This window comes from Schistocerca nitens, chromosome 2 (genome assembly GCF_023898315.1).
Source record: "Schistocerca nitens isolate TAMUIC-IGC-003100 chromosome 2, iqSchNite1.1, whole genome shotgun sequence".
NCBI classification, from domain to species: domain Eukaryota; kingdom Metazoa; phylum Arthropoda; class Insecta; order Orthoptera; family Acrididae; genus Schistocerca; species Schistocerca nitens.
Window position 1 is genome coordinate 736,931,597 of NC_064615.1, and position 17,644 is coordinate 736,949,240.

General features: G+C 45.2%; 1 protein-coding gene across 1 annotated transcript in view; it reads right to left on the reverse strand.

The window, feature by feature from the left end:
• The window catches only part of LOC126235294 (venom serine carboxypeptidase-like), a 90,183-nt gene that overhangs the window by 25,208 nt on the left and 47,331 nt on the right, over nucleotides 1–17,644 (reverse strand). The window contains exons 6-7 of the mRNA XM_049944019.1: nucleotides 7,484–7,650; nucleotides 55–234 (exon numbers count right to left, since the gene is read on the reverse strand). Coding sequence (XP_049799976.1) covers nucleotides 55–234; nucleotides 7,484–7,650 — 347 coding nt within the window. The remainder of the gene's footprint in view (nucleotides 1–54; nucleotides 235–7,483; nucleotides 7,651–17,644) is intronic.

Sequence of the window (17,644 nt, forward strand, 5' to 3'; positions counted from 1 at the left end):
TTGCCACTGACTCCGGGTAACATTTTGTAGTAGTGGAGATGAGAGGCGGCTGACCTGACCGACGCTGGAGAACTCCGCGTCGCCCACGTGTATGGCGCGGCGGACGTCGGCGCTCTGCAGAAAGTCGGCAAAGGTGCCGTCGCCGTAAAGCGAGAGCTCGCTCTCCCGCAGCAGGTGGTACAGCGACAGGTGGCGGGAGTTGACCGACAGCAGCGTCAGCGTCTGCACCCACGCCTGCCACAGCAAAAAAAAAACCGTGTGCTCTTGTCCACAGCCGCCTGAAGAAGTTCTAGCTGCCTATTGGAAAGTTACAATACACAGGAATATTCACAAACGAGCACACCGGACAAACAACTAGTCATCCCCCGGAGACACAATACTGATGCTATGTAACACCACTTCTAGCTATATACCGCAGGAGCAATGAGAGAACCAGGGTGAAAGAACATCAGACGATTTGCCAATGACATTACTATTCTCAGTGAAAGTGAAGAAGAATCGCAGAAGCTGTTGAATGGGTTCAACAGTCCGTCGAGTACAGAATATGGATTGAAAGTAAACCGAAGGAAGGCGAAAGTAAGGGGGAGTAGCAGAAATGCGAATACAGAGGAAACTGGTCATCACGAAGTACACTACTGGCCATTAAAATAGCTACACCAAGAAGAAATGCAGATGATAAACGGGTATTCAATGGACAAATATATTATACTAGAACTGACATGTGATTACATTTTCACTCAATTTGAGTGCATAGATCTTGAGAAATCAGTACCCAGAACAACCACCTCTGGCCGTAATAACGGCCTTGATACGCCTGGGCATTGAGTCAATCAGAGCTTGGATGGCGTGTACAGGTACAGCTGCCCATGCAGCTTCAACACGATACCACAGTTCATTAAGAGTAGTGACTGGCGTATTGTGACGAGCCAGTTGCTCGGCCACCATTGAACAGGCGTTTACAGTTGGTGAGAGATCTGGATAATGTGCTGGCAAGGGCAGCATTCGAACATTTTCTGCATCCAGAAAGGCCCGTACAGGACCTGCAACATGCGGTCGTCCATTATCCTGCTGAAATGTAGGGTCTCGCAGGGATCGACTGAAGGGTAGAGCTATGGGTCGCAACACATCTGAAATGTAACGTCCACTGTTCAAAGCGCCGTCAATGTGAGCAAGAGGTGACCGAGATGTGTAACCAATGGCACCTGATACCATCACGGCGGGTGACAAGCCAGTATGGCGATGACGAATACACGCTTCTAAATGCGTTCACCGGTAGGTCGCACAAATACGGATGCGACCATCATGATGCTGTAAACAGAACCTGGATTCATCCGAAAAAATGACGTTTTGCCAATCGAGCACCCAGGTTCGTCGTTGAGTACACCATCGCACACGCTCCTGTCTGTGATGCAGCGTCAAGGGTAACCGCTGCCACAGTCTCCGAGCTGATAGTCCATGGTCCTGCAAACGTCGTGGAACTGTTCGTGCAGATGGTTGTTGTCTTGCAAAAGTCCCCATCTGTTGACTCAGGAATCGAGACGTGGCTGCACGATCCGTTACAGCCATGCGGATAAGATGCCTGTCATCTCGACTGCTAATGATACGAGGCCGTTCGGATCCAGCACGGCGTTCCGTATTACCTTCCTGAACCCACCGATTCTATATTCTGCTAACAGACATTGGATCTCGACCAACGGGAGCAGCAGTGTCGCGATACGATAAACCGCAATCGAAACAGGCTACAATCCGACCTTTATCAAAGTCGGAAACGTAATGGTACGCATTTCTCCTCCTTACACGAGGCATTACAACAACGTTTTACCAGGCAACGCCGGTCAACTGCAGTTTGTGTATGAGAAATCGGTTGGAAACTTCCTCATGTGAGCACGTTGTAGGCGTCGCCACCGGAGCCAGCCTTGTGTGAATGGTCTGAAAAGCAAATCATTTGTATATCACAGCATCTTCTTCCTGTCGGTTAAATTTCGCGTCTGTAGCACGTCATTTTCGTGGTGTAACAATTTTAATGGCCAGTAGTGTAGTTGAAGTTAAGGAATTCTGCAACCTAGGTAGCAAAATAACACAAAATGGACGGAGCAAGGAGGATATAAAAAGTAGACTAGCACAGGCAAAAAGGAATTTCTTGCCGAAGATAAGTCTGCTGGTATCAAACATAGGCCTTAATCTGGGGAAGAATGTGCGGTTGGAGCACAGCATTGTATGGTAGTGAAACTTGGACTAGGGGAGAACCAGAAGAGAGTCGAAGCATTTGAAATGTTGAAAGTTAGGTGGACTAATAAGGTAATAAATGAGGAGGTTCTGCATAGAATGGTGGAGAAAGGAATACATGGAAAGCACTGACAAGAAGGAGGGGCAGGATATTCGTAAATTTGTGGTACGTTCCTATGGGACCAAATTGTTGAGGTCATCGGCCCCTAGGCTTATACACTACTTAATCTAACTTAAACTAACTTATGCTAAGGACAACACACACACCCATGCCCGAGGGAGGACTCAAACCTCCGACAGGTGGAACCTCGCGAACCGTGTCAAGGCGCCTTAGACCGAATTCCTAACACGCGCGGCTAGGGGCAGGATGACAGGACATCTGCTGGGACACCACGAAATAACCAATGGTGCTAGATACAGGTATAGAGGGAGACATAGATTCGAATACGTCCAGCAAATAATTGAGATCGTAGGTTGCAAATCTCGTTCTGAGATGGAATTCGTGGAGGGCTGCCTCAGACCACTCACAAGACTAATGACTCCACAAAAGAAAAAAAGAAAATCATTTAAAATAGTCGCGAGTCCACGAGTTTGTTAAGGTCTGTCATATACCGTAGATCAACCAAATTGCTGCGCTGTCGGTTGTATAGTTTCACCTGTTGTTCCCAATAGCCCCTGTCCTTAATGATCTCGATGTTGAAGGGGCGTTAACCTCTTGAAATTCTTTTTTTCCCAATAGCCCAAAGCATTTTACATGCGACTACAACCGCATGATTTATCGAGCCAGTCGTTGTACAATATACATAGAGTTCATCAAAGTAGGGTCTGCCCCCGGTAGCTGAGTGGTCAGTGCGACAGAATGTCGATCCTAAGGGCGGGGTTTGATTCCTGGTTGGCTCTGAGATTTTCTCCGCTCAGGGACTGGGTGTTGTGCTGTCCTCATAACCATCATTTCATCCCCATCGACGCGCAACTCGCCAAACTGGCGTCAAATCGAAAGACTTGCACCTGGCGAACGGTCTACCTGACGGGACGCCCTAGTCACACGAAATTTATTTATCAAACTAGGCACGTTTGTGTACAATCCACTGACTACAAATAATGTCATCCTGGAAGATTGGATTGTCTGCAGCATACTCACCATGAAGATGTGGAAGAACCACACAATCTTGATCATGTTCATGTTCACGGTAATCTGAACGAGTGCACCCAAATAATGGTACGAAAACCACCCCAAAACAACACTGAACCACCCACAGCCTGAACAACGCCCTTCATACACTGCGATTTAAACGCTTCTATGAGTCATTGGTACATTCGACACCTTGCGTCATTTGAAAAGATGCAAAATTGTGGCTCGTCAGACAACATCCGCAGTCAGCTACTTTCCAGTTTCGACGTTGCTTGGCTGAATGAACAGGTGTCACATTATGTGTCGCTCTGGTCAATAGCCTTTTCGCGAGGTACCAAACTCCAAAAGTTCATTTCTTCCCAGTATTCATTGGGAAACCGATTGAGATGGACCTTCATTCACTGAAAACAGCTATTCTCGTCACGTTTGAAACCTATTGTTATTCGCAAGGTGTGACCCTCTTTTCCAATCACTGGGTTGGGATCTTTGTACGACCACTCCTCTTATGCACTGCTGCATGATTGCGAGTGGTACATCATTCCTTGTAGACATGTTGAACGGTTCACGTAGATACACAATCATGATAGGTAACTTTCGTCACAGCGTGGGCAGGGGCACATCAAAACACGATATCTACTTTCAGCCACACTGTCACGTCTGTACGTCGACACATCTTGCTGCGGAGATCCCATACAATACACTTGTACACACTTCTCCTCTGCCTTGACGCGTCAGCGGCGGAGGATCACATCACTGCCTAGCAGTTTTACACCAACTACAGCGCCCCAAAGCGACCAGTATGTTATTTTAAGAGGGTGACTAACATTGTACATTGAGCTTAATTCAATGAGAACTAGGGTTATGTGGCGGAGAACAGGATCCCGTCAACGTGGCGTATGTTTCGCTTTGCCGTGTCATGTGACTGGGTTGTAGCAGGGCCTTACAAAAACCTTACTGTAGGAAGATCAAGCAGTGCGGTCTCAGTGCGCGCCCAACGACTGGCAGTCATACTAGATGCGCAGGCGTGCAAGAATAATGGCATCCGCCCAATTGACCGTGTCGGGAACACTGGCTGTGGCAGGACGTCTCCAGAATGTGGCAGATCATGGTCCTCAGTTTCTACATTTCCTGACACCTTGATTCTCTTTATCCATCGCCTAACAGCTCTTTTATGAACTTTCTCATTACTGTAGAGTGCATACAAATTTCTATGGATATTTAATATTGTTTCTTTTTTTTTCAGGTAAAAATTTAATTTCAGCACGTTGGCTGTAGCGAGTGTCTCGCGTAGACACCATTTAGATGGTTCATTGCGGCTCTGACATCTGTCGGAATTCTTCGAAACTTTGCCCGCATCTCGTGGTCGTGCGGTAGCGTTCTCGCTTCCCACGCCCGGGTTCCCGGGTTCGATTCCCGGCGGGGTCAGGGATTTTCTCTGCCTCGTGATGGCTGGGTGTTGTGTGCTGTCCTTAGGTTAGTTAGGTTTAAGTAGTTCTAAGTTCTAGGGGACTGATGACCATAGATGTTAAGTCCCATAGTGCTCAGAGCCATTTGAACCATTTGAATTTTTCTTCGAAACTTTGCACACATGCAGAAGAAACATCAAATTTGAAGCATCAAAAATGACGTTTTCCTACGCATATCAATGACTCGAAAGCAAATTGGTGTATTATTTATCAAACGACTCTCGTAACAGTGGATTCACCGGTCACAGTGCAGAAATCCAGTTCAGTCTTGGACAACAAAAACAAATGAGCAGTCAGATCATCGTGAACTATGAGCCTGCTGAGGATATCGGTGTAACGAGTGAGCGAGACGCGAGACCAGCTTTGATTAATCTCCGCATGTTGTGGGTCTGTGGTAGATTGGTTAGAGGTAAAAATGGTTCCTCACTCGTCTCTCGCTTCAATGGCACACGGGCCTCCACACTTTGCACAACAGCTCCATAGCACACTCACGAAATACGATAATAATAATTTTATAATTATTACATCCTCACTCCCCCAACTATCCATCAGGACCGATGAGGATCTATTTTTACTCCTCGTATCAATTACATGCTTTTCCATAGTAAATGAACAGTTAGTCGGTCCCCTTTGAAAGCGCTTTACCAAAAGACATCACTTGACATATTACGCTAATCCTAGGAGGCGGTCATAAAGTGATATGAGAATTTATTTATTAAATATCGTTTCCCCGAAAGGGAAGCATGAGATTCCAGTCCATGTCCCATAAACACGATTCCAGGAATTTCACCATAGGCTTTGCTTTTAATCCATTTTATCTAAAATGTCATCTTACAGACGATAACATTTACTGCATGCCTACATTGTACCTTGATCAGTTATTCTTGGTGCACACCATGCAAACTCCAAAAGTAAACGGATCTTTTCAATATTTTTGAGTATTCGTACTGGCTGAACATTGCCATCTGTTTATTTCTTTGTATTGCATACTTTTCACCAAACTTTAACGGTTACAGGGACAGCAGTATGAATAACTGACCGATATAGCTTTGTAACATTAACCAGCATGACAATATACGAGGGTTGGAACTTTAATAGTGGCAACTATTTATTTACAGCTCGTACAAAATAAATACGTCTTTCAAAGTTTTAATGAACTACAGAGTAGTAACCAGCATTGTGTATAACCCGTTGCTAGCAATATGGAAGTCATAGGATACTCTTAGCAGTACCAGTTGTGTTGACAGTTCGAGTGGCGCGTCCTATTGCCCGACGGATTTGTAGCAGTTCTGAAGCGAATGCAGTGAAGTGTTTCCTTCAGTTTAGAAATCGAGTTGAACTTACGAGTGCTTAAGTCAGGGGAGTGCAGTAGGTAATATAGCACTTAGCAGCCCAATGAGTCAAACAAATCAGTAACAGTATACTCTGTACGTGGTTGAGTATTGTCGTGCAAAATGATGGTCAGGTCCTGCAGAAAGTGTTATCACTTCTGTCTCTAAGCTGGTCGTAGGTTGTGTTCCAAAAGTGAACAGCATAGAGACAGAAGTGATGATACTTTTTGCAGGACCTGACCATCATCATGCAAGACAATGCTCATGCACGTACAGTGCAAGCTGTTACTGATTTGTTTGACTGATGGGGCTGCTAAGTGCTACACCACTTACTACACTCCCCTGAATTAAGCACTCGTGAGCTCAACTCGATTTCTAAACTGAAGGAAACACTTCACGGCCTTCGCTTCAGAACTGCTACAAAAAAATGGCTCTGAGCACTATGCGACTTAACATCTGAGGTCATCAGTCCCCTAGAACTACTTAAACCTAACTAACCTAAGGACATCACACACATCCATGCCCGAGGCAGGATTCGAACCTGCAACCGTAACGGTCGCGCGGTTCCAGGCTGAAGCGCCTAGAACCGCTGGGCCGCACCGGCCGGCGAACAGCTACAAATACATCGGGCAATAGGCCTAGCCGCTCGAACTGTCAACACAACTGACACTGCTAAGAGTATCCTACGACTTCTACATCGCTAGCAACGTTTTATACACAAGTCTGGTGACTACTTTGAAGGTCAGTAAAACTTTGAAATGCATATCTCTATTGTACGAGCTGTAAATAAATAGTTGCCACTATTAAAGTTGCAACCCTCGTAATTAGATCCGACCACAGAAGCTATTTTCTCGTAGGTATTTTAACACTTTGGATACGATAGGGTCAGTGGTAGGGACTGTGCCGTAGATCTAGTAGCTCCGGTATTCAACAACAAAATATCGGACCGTCATAACCACTGTGCTGTTACACTTATGACTGGAAGATATCCTTGCGTTATCTTGCTATGTAGTGGGATTGCGGCATGAGACAACCGTCTCTGTTTGGGAAGGGCGATATAATTATTTCACATACTCAGCGAAATCTTTTATCACCCTGTGTATTTTAAGTTAGTTTGTCACCTTCCCTTCGATTTATGCATGTGAGAGTGTCTTAAATACGCTTTTAAATCAGCTGCTGGCTTTGAGAGCCTCAACGACTCCATCTGAAAGGCTGCCTCGTGTGTGCTACCCCTCGATCTTTTCGCGGAATGCCGACATGACTCGTGTAACATGAGACGCGTGTAATATAAACAGTCGGAGAGCAGAGGAGGGGAGGGGAGTACTCACGACGTAGGCCTCCTCGAGGTTGCCGGCGCGGATGGCGGCGACCGTGGCCTCCTGCGAGCGGCGCATCTCCTGGCGCACCCGGTGGTCCACCAGACCCATGGCGTACGACAGCTCGCTGTACGCCTGCATGTGCTCCGGGTCGAAGAAGCCGTTTCCGATCAGCACGCCTGCAACACGTTGCTGTGCTTAGTACAGACCGCAAGCTGGATATTACGAGGAGTTGTCCTCTCGTAAGAGAGCTTTACGAACTGGAAATAAAATTGTTGTTTCTTGCGAACTGGTTGGTATACAATGAGACAGGACAGACCAGTTCATCGCATATTATACATAAACATTTGTGAAAATCGAACACCCAGGAAGTGTGCTCCTACTTGATCCAAATGTGTAGAAAAGTTTTGATTAACACTGAAAAGGGATATCGTAAAAGTAGAACCCAAAGCACCCTGTCCTGACTGGAAAGATCAATGTTATGCCAGTATGAACCGCTGGAAAGACAATGAACGAATTGTAGGCGTGAAAAGAAGTATCATTACGTCTCATCGACATCAAAATGAGCACTAAGAGCTTGTGACTGATGTGTTGCGGGACACAGTAATGTTGCTTTTACTTATTTTATTTATTTACTCGTCTAGCTGCGTAGGACCAAATTGAGGAACAAATCTCTAAGATCATGGAACTTGTCAGTACATGAAATTACAACATAAAAGCATTAACAGGTAAAATAAAAATTTTATGAACCCAAAAATGGCAAGCATAAGTTTAACTAAATGCAATGAACAATGTAACGTAAGAATCAGCTTAATGTTTCATGTAACTCCTCAACGGAATAGAAGGATTGTCCCATGAGGAAACTCTTCAATTTCGATTTGAAATCCCATGGATTACTGCTAAGATAGTTGAATTCTTGTGGTAACTTACTGAAAATTGATGCAGCAGTATGCTGCACACCTTTCTGCACATGATTGAAGGAAGTGTGATCCAAATGCACATTGGATTTCTGCCGATATAAACTGAGTGAAAGCTGATAATTCCTTGGAATAAGCTGATATTATTAACAAGAAACGGCAGTAAATAATATGTATATTGAGAGGCCAATGTCAAAATACCCAGACTAGTGAACAGGGGTCGACAAGAGGTTCGCGAACTTACATCACTTATTGCCTTAGGTTAGTTAGGTTTAATTAGTTCTAAGTTCTAGGCGACTGATGACCTGAGAAGTTAAGTCACATAGTGCTCAGAGCCATTTGAACCATTTTGACTCTTACGTCATTTGTTGGCATCTTACGTAAAACTTTAGATTTTGCTGCCCTCTACAGCATGTCTCTGTGATACAAATGTCGTTGCAATGGACTCTATGAATAAATATGTGAGCCGAGCCCACTCCGTTGAATTTCTTTAAAATCCTAGTGAGTAGCAACATGTTGATGCATGTTGATGCCGTAGCGACGGATGGGACCAGGAACCTTTACTCTGCTGTCGTCTACAGCATCTGTGTGTGATGTAACTCTTAAGTGTAATGGAGGGTCTGAATAAATGAGTGAGCTGAGCTTACTGTGTTGAATTCATCTGATATAATAGTTTGTAGCAATAGTCTGGTGTCAATAGATTGGATAGATTAATTACGCAATCTATGATCCAACAGTTCTGATTTATCCTAAGGCGGTTGTGGATCTTTTATCAGCTGGTCCATTTCACAGTCTGTCTTGTTACAATGTGGACACAATAAATCACGATCTTACATTGCATGGCGCTCTCCCTTCCTCCCCACCCATACACACACACACACACACACACACACACACACACACACACATATACACACAAACACAAACAAACATTTACACAGAATATGTTCGAAACCAGATCTAATCAAAGATTTTATGAACGATTTCGTGATCAGCGCTTTCTATGAAATAGGTAGAAACTAGTTGTTTCGATTAGTATATACACTGACGGATAAAAATTGCAACACCAAAACATAATTAATGTAGAGAACACAAGAATCTTGAACGCAAGCACGCAAACGTGCATGCATCCTGTCGTACACGTGCCGGATGTCAGTCTGTGGCATGAGGTTCAAAAAATGGCTCTGAGCACTATGGGACTTAACTTCTGAGGTCATCATCCCCCTAAAACTTAGAACTACTTAAACCTAACTAACCTAAGGACATCACACACACCCATGCCCGAGGCAGGATTCGAACCTGCGACCGTAGCGGTCCCGCAGTTCCAGACTGTAGCGCCGCTCGGCCACCCTGGCCGGCGTCGGATGGGGGGTTCGGATGGGTTGGGTTGGGTTGTTTTGGGGGAGGGGACCAGACAGTGAGGTCATCGGTCTCATCGGATTAGGAAAGGAAGTCGGCCGTGCCCTTTCGAAGGGCACTGGAGCGATTTAGGGAAATCACGGAAAACCTAAATTAGGATGACCGGACCCGGGGTTGAACCGTCGTCCTCCCGAATGCGAGTCCAGTGTGCTAGCCACTGCGCCACCTCGCTCGGTCTCTGTGGGATGGAATTCCGTGCTTGTTGATCTTGTTCGGTCAATACATGGACAGTTAATGCTGTTTGTGGATAAGGCTGAAGTTGTCGTCCGATGATGTGCGACATGTTCTCGATTGGAGACATATGTGGTGATCGAGCAGGCCAAGGGAACATTTTGACCCTCTGTAGAGCACTTTGAGTTTCAGTAGCGATATGTGGGCGAGTGTTATCTTGTTGGAAAATACTCCGTGGAATGCTATTCATGAACGGCAGCACAACAGATCGAATTACCAGACTGACTTACAATTTTGGAGTCATTGTGCGCGAGATAACCAAGAGAGTGTTCCCGCTGTCATACGAAATCTCACCCCAGACCATAGCTACACGTGTAGGTCGAGTGTGTCCAGCACACAGACAGGTTTCCTGCAGGACCTCATGTGTCCTTCTTCTAAGCAACACATGGCCATTACTGGCACTGGGACAGATCCAGCTTTTATCAGAAAACACAACAGACCTCGACCCTGTCCTCCATTGAGCTCTCGCTTGACACCACTGAAGATTCAAATGGCCGTGGTTTCCAGTCAGTGGAATGGACGCTGCAGGGGGTCTGGCTCCGAACTGTTTTTGAAGTAACAGTCCGTTGTGTCACTGTGCCAACAATTGTTCAAATGACTGCTGCAGATGGAGTATTATGCGCCAGAGCCATATACGCCCAATCCAGTTGTCTTCCCTCTCGGCAGTACCACGTGGCCGTCCGGACCCAGGTTTTCTTGTGAGCGTACACTCTTGTGACCACCGCTGCCAGAAATCATGTGCAATGGCTGACTTCTTCCCAAGGGGCCGGCCGGGGTGGCCGAGCGGTTCTAGGCGCTACAGTCTGGAACCGCGCGACCGCTTCGGTCGCAGGTTCGAATCCTGCCTCGGGCATGGATGTGTGTGATGTCCTTAGGTTAGTTAGGTTTAAGTAGTTCTAAGTTATAGGGGACTGATGACCTCAGATGTTAAGTCCCATAGTGCTCAGAGCCATTTGAACCATTTTTTTTAATAAACGTTTCTTTCAGATGAAGAAACACACCTGCTAACTTTTAGTTACGTCACTCAGTTCCTTCATGGTGTTACTGTCTTCTCCGTCAGTGTATTTTCATTGTTCTTCGTCTACATGAACTCCATCAGCCAAGAGAGAAATTCAATACATTAACGACTCTGCCATCTCACTCGCTCAGTTATTCGGGCCATGTTTTCTGTGAATGACATGACTTTCTGTTCACCTACAAAAAAATTCTTGTAAGAGGACGCTTAAAATAATTCAGGTGCTGCAATATCTGAAAGAAACAAATAGTCTGATATAAATCTCACCAAGCGCGCAAATTGAAACAAAGACATTTGCTGCCCAAGATGTTTTTGTATCTAGCTTCATCACACTGCAAAACTGCGAACTAAATCTGCATACGGCGTCGGTGTTCCGCATAGCCAGAGGACGTTGACAGCCGTGAGGTGTTGGGCAGGCTCGGCCCGCTTGCCCGTCGAGAGTCACAAGGTCAGCCGCAGCGCCGCGCCGCTCTGGCAGGGCTCCAGGCACGGTTGTTGACTGCAGGGCCGTTCGTTGCTCCTGGTCCGGCTGACTGGTTCTTCCGCCTTGCAGGACCGCATCTGCGGCAGGGGCTCGTATCACAGCAGTTCTGCGAAACTGTAGCCGCTCGCTGTCGTAGGCCCTACTTGACATCGGCGTGCGGAACTTACCAACTCTTAGAGGAAACTTACTGCTTGTCATCAGCAAATACAATGCTTCGCGCGTCAGTCTCCACATTTCTATCAAAGTAATAACCTTTATTGTGGAATAAAGTATTCCTCTTTTACTGTTAAGTTCTTCGACATACAGAGACAGACATCCAAGTAAGCTGAATAGCAAAAAAATCTTGATACACCTGTGTAATATCGTGTAGGTCTCACGAGCGCACGCAGGTGTGCCGCAACGCATAGCGGCATGGACTATACTGTCTGAAGTAATGCTGGAGGGAACTGAAACCATGAATCCTGCAGGGCTGTCCATAAATCCGTAAGAGTACGAGAGGGTCGAAATCTCTTCTGAACAGCACGTTACAACGCATCCCAGATATGCTCAATAATGTTCATGTCTGGGGAGTTTGGTGGCCAGCGGAAGTGTTTGAAGTCAGAAGGGTGTTCCTGAAGCTACTCTGCAGCAATTCTGGACGTATGGAGTGTCGCATTCTCGTGCTGGAATTGCCAAATTCTGTCGGAATGCAAAATGGACATGAATGGATGCAGGTGATCAGACAGGATTCTTACGTACGTCCCAGCTGTCAGAGTCTTATCTAGACGTCCAACTGCACACGCCCCACAACATTACAGAGCCTCCACCAGCTTGAACAGTCCCCTGCTGACATGCAGTGTCCATGGACTCATGAGGTTGTCTCCTTACCTTATATGCCCATCCGCTCGATACTATTTGAAACGAAACTCGTCTGACCAGGCAACATGTTTCCACTCATCAACAGTCCGATGTCGGTGTTGACGGGCCCAGGCGAGAGTAAAACTTTGTGTTGTGTAGTCATCAAGGGTACACGAGTGGGTTTTGGGTTCCGAAAGCTCATATGTATGATCTTTCGTTGAATGGTTCGCACGCTGACGTTGATGGCCCAGCACTGAAGTCTGCATCAATTCGCGGAAGGGCCGCAAATCTGTCACGTTGAACGATTCTCTTCAGTCGTCGTTGGTTCCGTTCTTGCAAGACCTTTTCCGGCCGCAGCGATGTCCAAGATTTCATATGTTACCGAATTCCTGAGATTCACGGTACACTCCTAAAACGGTCGTACGGAAATCCCCACTTCATCGCTACTTCGGAGATGCTGTGTCCCATCGCTCGTGTGCCGACAATAACACCATTTCAAACTCACTTATATCTTGATAACTTGCCATTGTATCAGCTATAACCGATCTAATACCTGCGCCAGACACTTGTTCTCATACACAGGCGTTTCCGACCGCAGCGCCGTATTCTGCCTGTTTAAATATCTCCGTATTTGAACACGCATGCCAATAACAGTTTTTTCGGCACTTCAGTGTAAATCTCTGGCTATGCCCAACCACAGCGATCGATCCACATCAGCCTCCCTAGTACTCTCATGAATTCTTGCACGGCTGGAAAATCTAATTTCTTCTTCAATACGCTACGACACATGGTTCATGTTAGAGTGACAGTCCATTCTACATATAGGCATACTGCTACTTTGGCAATGTTTTCTCCAACCCACCTGCCTTATAACAAGGGCGGACTTGTCGTTTCGTTTGTTTTCAGCTGCTTGTGTACCATATAGCGCCAAAGGCATGTTGGCTATAAAGCACTTAAATTCTAGAAGGACGTTATTACTAAGCATCAAAGAGTTCCTGAAAGAATATATTTCATACGGTAGCGATTTTCGATCAAAATATTATTTTCAGTCGACTTACACATGTAAAGAAACAACTGAGTTAATTTTATCTGAAAGCCAGTACAAATAAGTTGTAGGTGTCAAAAATACTCACAAAAGTTTCATTGCGGGTAATGCTTACATGGAAGGTTTCTTGGAGTCAGAAATCATGAAAAACAAACTGTCGTTAACATGGAACCTTGTCATATCTATTATTTGTTTGCTTCATATCGTCATCCACTGGAAATTTCATGGCAGTAAATTTGTCATACGTGCAATAACGGTGTTAGGAGCCACAAGGAAACGAACGGCTCGATCAGCTTAGCTTAGTCTTTTTACAAGGAGTCAATCTGTAAGCACTCAGCGACTTCTACAATTTACATCAGTGTTCGGGTTTGTGACCACATAACAAGATACCGGTACATAAATCGTTAATATATGTTAATAGAAAGCCGGCCGAAGTAGCCGTGCGGTTAAAGGCGCTGCAGTCTGGAACCGCAAGACCGCTACGGTCGCAGGTTCGAATCCTGCCTCGGGCATGGATGTTTGTGATGTCCTTAGGTTAGTTAGGTTTAACTAGTTCTAAGTTCCAGGGGACTAATGACCTCAGCAGTTGAGTCCCATAGTGCTCAGAGCCATTTGAAGCCATTTGTTAATAGAAAATAACGGAAAATGCGCCACTGTTACTTTTTTCTTTCTGTGTTGTCCGTCTGTAGGAACGTTTGATAATAGCGACAGAGGCCCGAAATCTTCTGATGGTGTTTAACATACAGAATTTCGTTTATCGAATACAGCTTTATAAAGGGAAAATTAAGTTTGGTTTCTGAAAACCGCGAACTTACCCTATTTGTAGTTTGTTAATGTCAATAGGCATTGTTCCATTTAAAACTTGTTCGCACAATACACTTCCTAAGTATTATTACAATTTGTTTATTCTCTAATAATACGAGCCCTAACTACCGATTCATTCTGCTAACACTGCACACCAATAACACTTTCCATTTCCGAAAGTTTCTACAAATGTTTATTCTAAGGAACTAGCTCGCCTTCTAGCAGGAATTTATAGTAGATTGTTTGAGCAAGCGACTGGAAGAAAGCGCAGGTCATTCCCGTTTTTAAGAAGGGCCATAGGACAGATGCAAGCAATCATAGATCCATATCGTTGACATCAATCCATTTTAGAACTATGGAAAAAAAATTTTATGCTCAAGTGTTATGACGTATTTGTAGATGAAAAGTTCCTCTATAAAAATCAACATGGATTCCGCAAACAAAGATCCTGCGCCACTCAGCTCTCTCTGTTCCTCCATGAGACCCACAGCGCCGTGGACAACGGCGTTCAGGTAGAGGTCGTGTTCCTTGACTTCAGGAAGGCATTTGACACCGTCCCGCACTGCCGTTTAGTGAAACAAAATACGAGCTTATCGAGTATCGGAGCAGAGTTGTGACTGGTTTCAACACTTTCTTACTGGTAGAACACAGAATGTCGCTTTTAAGGGAACAAAATCGACAAATGAAAGCTAATTGTCGGAGTACACCAGCGAAGTGTGATATGTCAGTTGCCGTTTACAGTACATATAAATGATGTAGAAAGCGTCGGATGCTCTTTAAGGCTGTTTGCAGGTGATGCGGTTGTCTATAACTAAGTAGCAACGTTAGAAGACAGTAACGATTTGCGGAATGATCTCCAGAGAATTGATGAATGGTGCAGGCTCCGGCAGTTGACCCTGAACCTAAATAAATGTGACATATTGCGTGTACATAGGGAAAAAAATCCATTACTGTACAGCTACACTATTGACGACAAACCGCTGAAAACAGTGTCTACCATAAATTATCTAGGAGTAACTGTCAAGAGCGATCTTAAGTGGAATGACTATATAAAACATTGGGAAACGCAGATGCCAGACCCAGATTCATAGGAATAATCTTAAGGAAATGTAACTAATGCACGAAGGAGCTGGCTTATAAGGCGCTTATTCGACCCATTCTTGAGTATCGTTCATCTGTCTGGGTTCCCTATGCGGTAGGACTGATAGAAGAGATAGAGAAGATCCAATGAAGAGCGGTGCGTTTCGTCGTGGGACCGTTTAGCCGGCACAAGAGCGTTACGGAGATGCTCAACGAACTCCATTGGCAGACGTTACAAGAGAGTCGTTGTGCATCACGGAGTGATTTATTATAGAAATTTCGAGAGAACACTTTCCGGGAGGAGTCGGCCAACGTATGACTTCCTCCCACATACGTCTTGCACAATGACCACGAGAAGAAAATTCGAGAAATTAGAGCCAATACAGATGCTTACCGACAATCATTCTTCCCACGCGCTTTTCGCGAGTGGAACAGGGTTGTAGCGCTCAGTTAGTGGTACAAAAAGTATTCTCCACCACACACCATCACGAGGCTTGCGGAGAATGATGTAGACGTAGATGTAGGTTATTCACCATGTATAATGAATTTTATACTACAAATTACGTGCATGGCAACTCAAAAAAATAAAGATTACAGGACTGCATATGCCCTCTTACTCCGAAAATTGAAAACAGCATGAAAGCTGAACGTCCTTCTACAAAAGACTCTAAACGTGGAGTTACGTGTTCCGATAGAGCTTTGGTATGTTCCTGACGAATGTCCATATATGACTTTGGAAGATTACCGTAACGAACAAGTGGCTCACCAGCCATATCCTGTCTTCCATAGAAGAAAATCACCTCAAACTATTTGGTTCCAGAGACTTTTTCAAGTCTCAAACATCTATGATATATACATGCAGACCGAAGCGATGAATGAAAATTTGTACTAAGGCAGGTTCGGCCTTGGTACAGATTTTCATTCATCGCTTCGGTCTGTAAATATGGGTAAGTATGAAAACAAATTGCAGTCCTGTCCCGTTAATTTATAGCAATATCGAGTTGTTTCAATGAGAGACAGTATCTGCCGCCAAGAAGTCTCACCTACTGCTATTCAGGTGAACGTCATTATGTAGGAGCCGTTGTCCAATTTATTGTCCAATAGCAACGTAAACCGTCACATTCTGCGTTTTTCCTCTGTGCCCCTACTCTGTACGACAAGGTAGCCTGCCTAACTGCGGTCCTAAAGTGATGTCTAGCGGAAACACACCCTCCAGTACAGGAAACTTTGAAACAGGGATCGTCTGGAACACTACATTTTCCCAGCCAGCTTATTGGGGACAGCGTCCACGTGCCCATAGCAGTCTGAGGCATTAAAAGTTTTTGGACAATGGGAGCTGAGGAAGTGGTGTGCATAGTACTTGTCCAGTCCTCAGAAAGTGGTGTCGAACCATTGATACAAACACTTTCTTATCCATGGCGTCGATCCTAAGTCGGGACAATTTAGACTGATTTTAATTCAGCTTATTTTCCTATCATCTTCTTATCATCAGTTCCACATATTCATCACTGTTATTGCTGCATGACCTGTACGAGCTGAAACGGCTCAGTATACCAAACGCATTACTACAAGTCCGATATTTCCGTTCTGCATACAGGAATTTGATTCCAGATTTCCTCTTTGTTACTGAGTTTGAGGCGGATCCATCAGACCCATCTCATATACTTTGATAATATATTAAGTCAGAGTCTGAGTAAGTGTTTAAGGACATCAAACAGCTAACGTCACAAGTGCCCTATTCATACCCAGGACAGAAGCACTGTACCCTGCCTCTCTGTGTACAAATTCAGCGTGCAAATGTGATAAAGTCTTGTAAACGTTTCCTTAACGTATATTTGAGGAACATGAGAACCGCCGGCCGCTGTGGCGGAGCGGTTCTAGGCAGTTTAGTCCGGAACCGCGCTGCTGCTGTGGTCGCAGGTTCGAATCCTGCCTCGGGCATGGCTGTGTGTGATGTCCTTAGGTTAGTTAGGTCTACGTAGTTCTATGTCTAGGGGACTGATGACCTCAGATGTTAAGTCCCATAGTGCTCAGAGCCATTTGAACATGAGAACCACCCTGATATTCACATAGTGAAAAACCACATCCAAGCTGGCCAGCTCACCGACTGTTCCCTGTTGACCCACCGGCGGGATTAGATCCGAGACCGGCATACATCCCCGTTCCGAAAGCTGTCACTTTGACATTGGGGGGGGGGGGGGGGGGCGTCGCTTCCTATTTGTACGTGAAGATAGAATGTCTTGAGTAAGAAAGTGAGTCGTTTTATAGTTTTTATGTTGTGTTTTGTGCACCTAAGCCTTAAATATAGTCTTATCCTATAATTCAATCCTGCGTGCCTAAC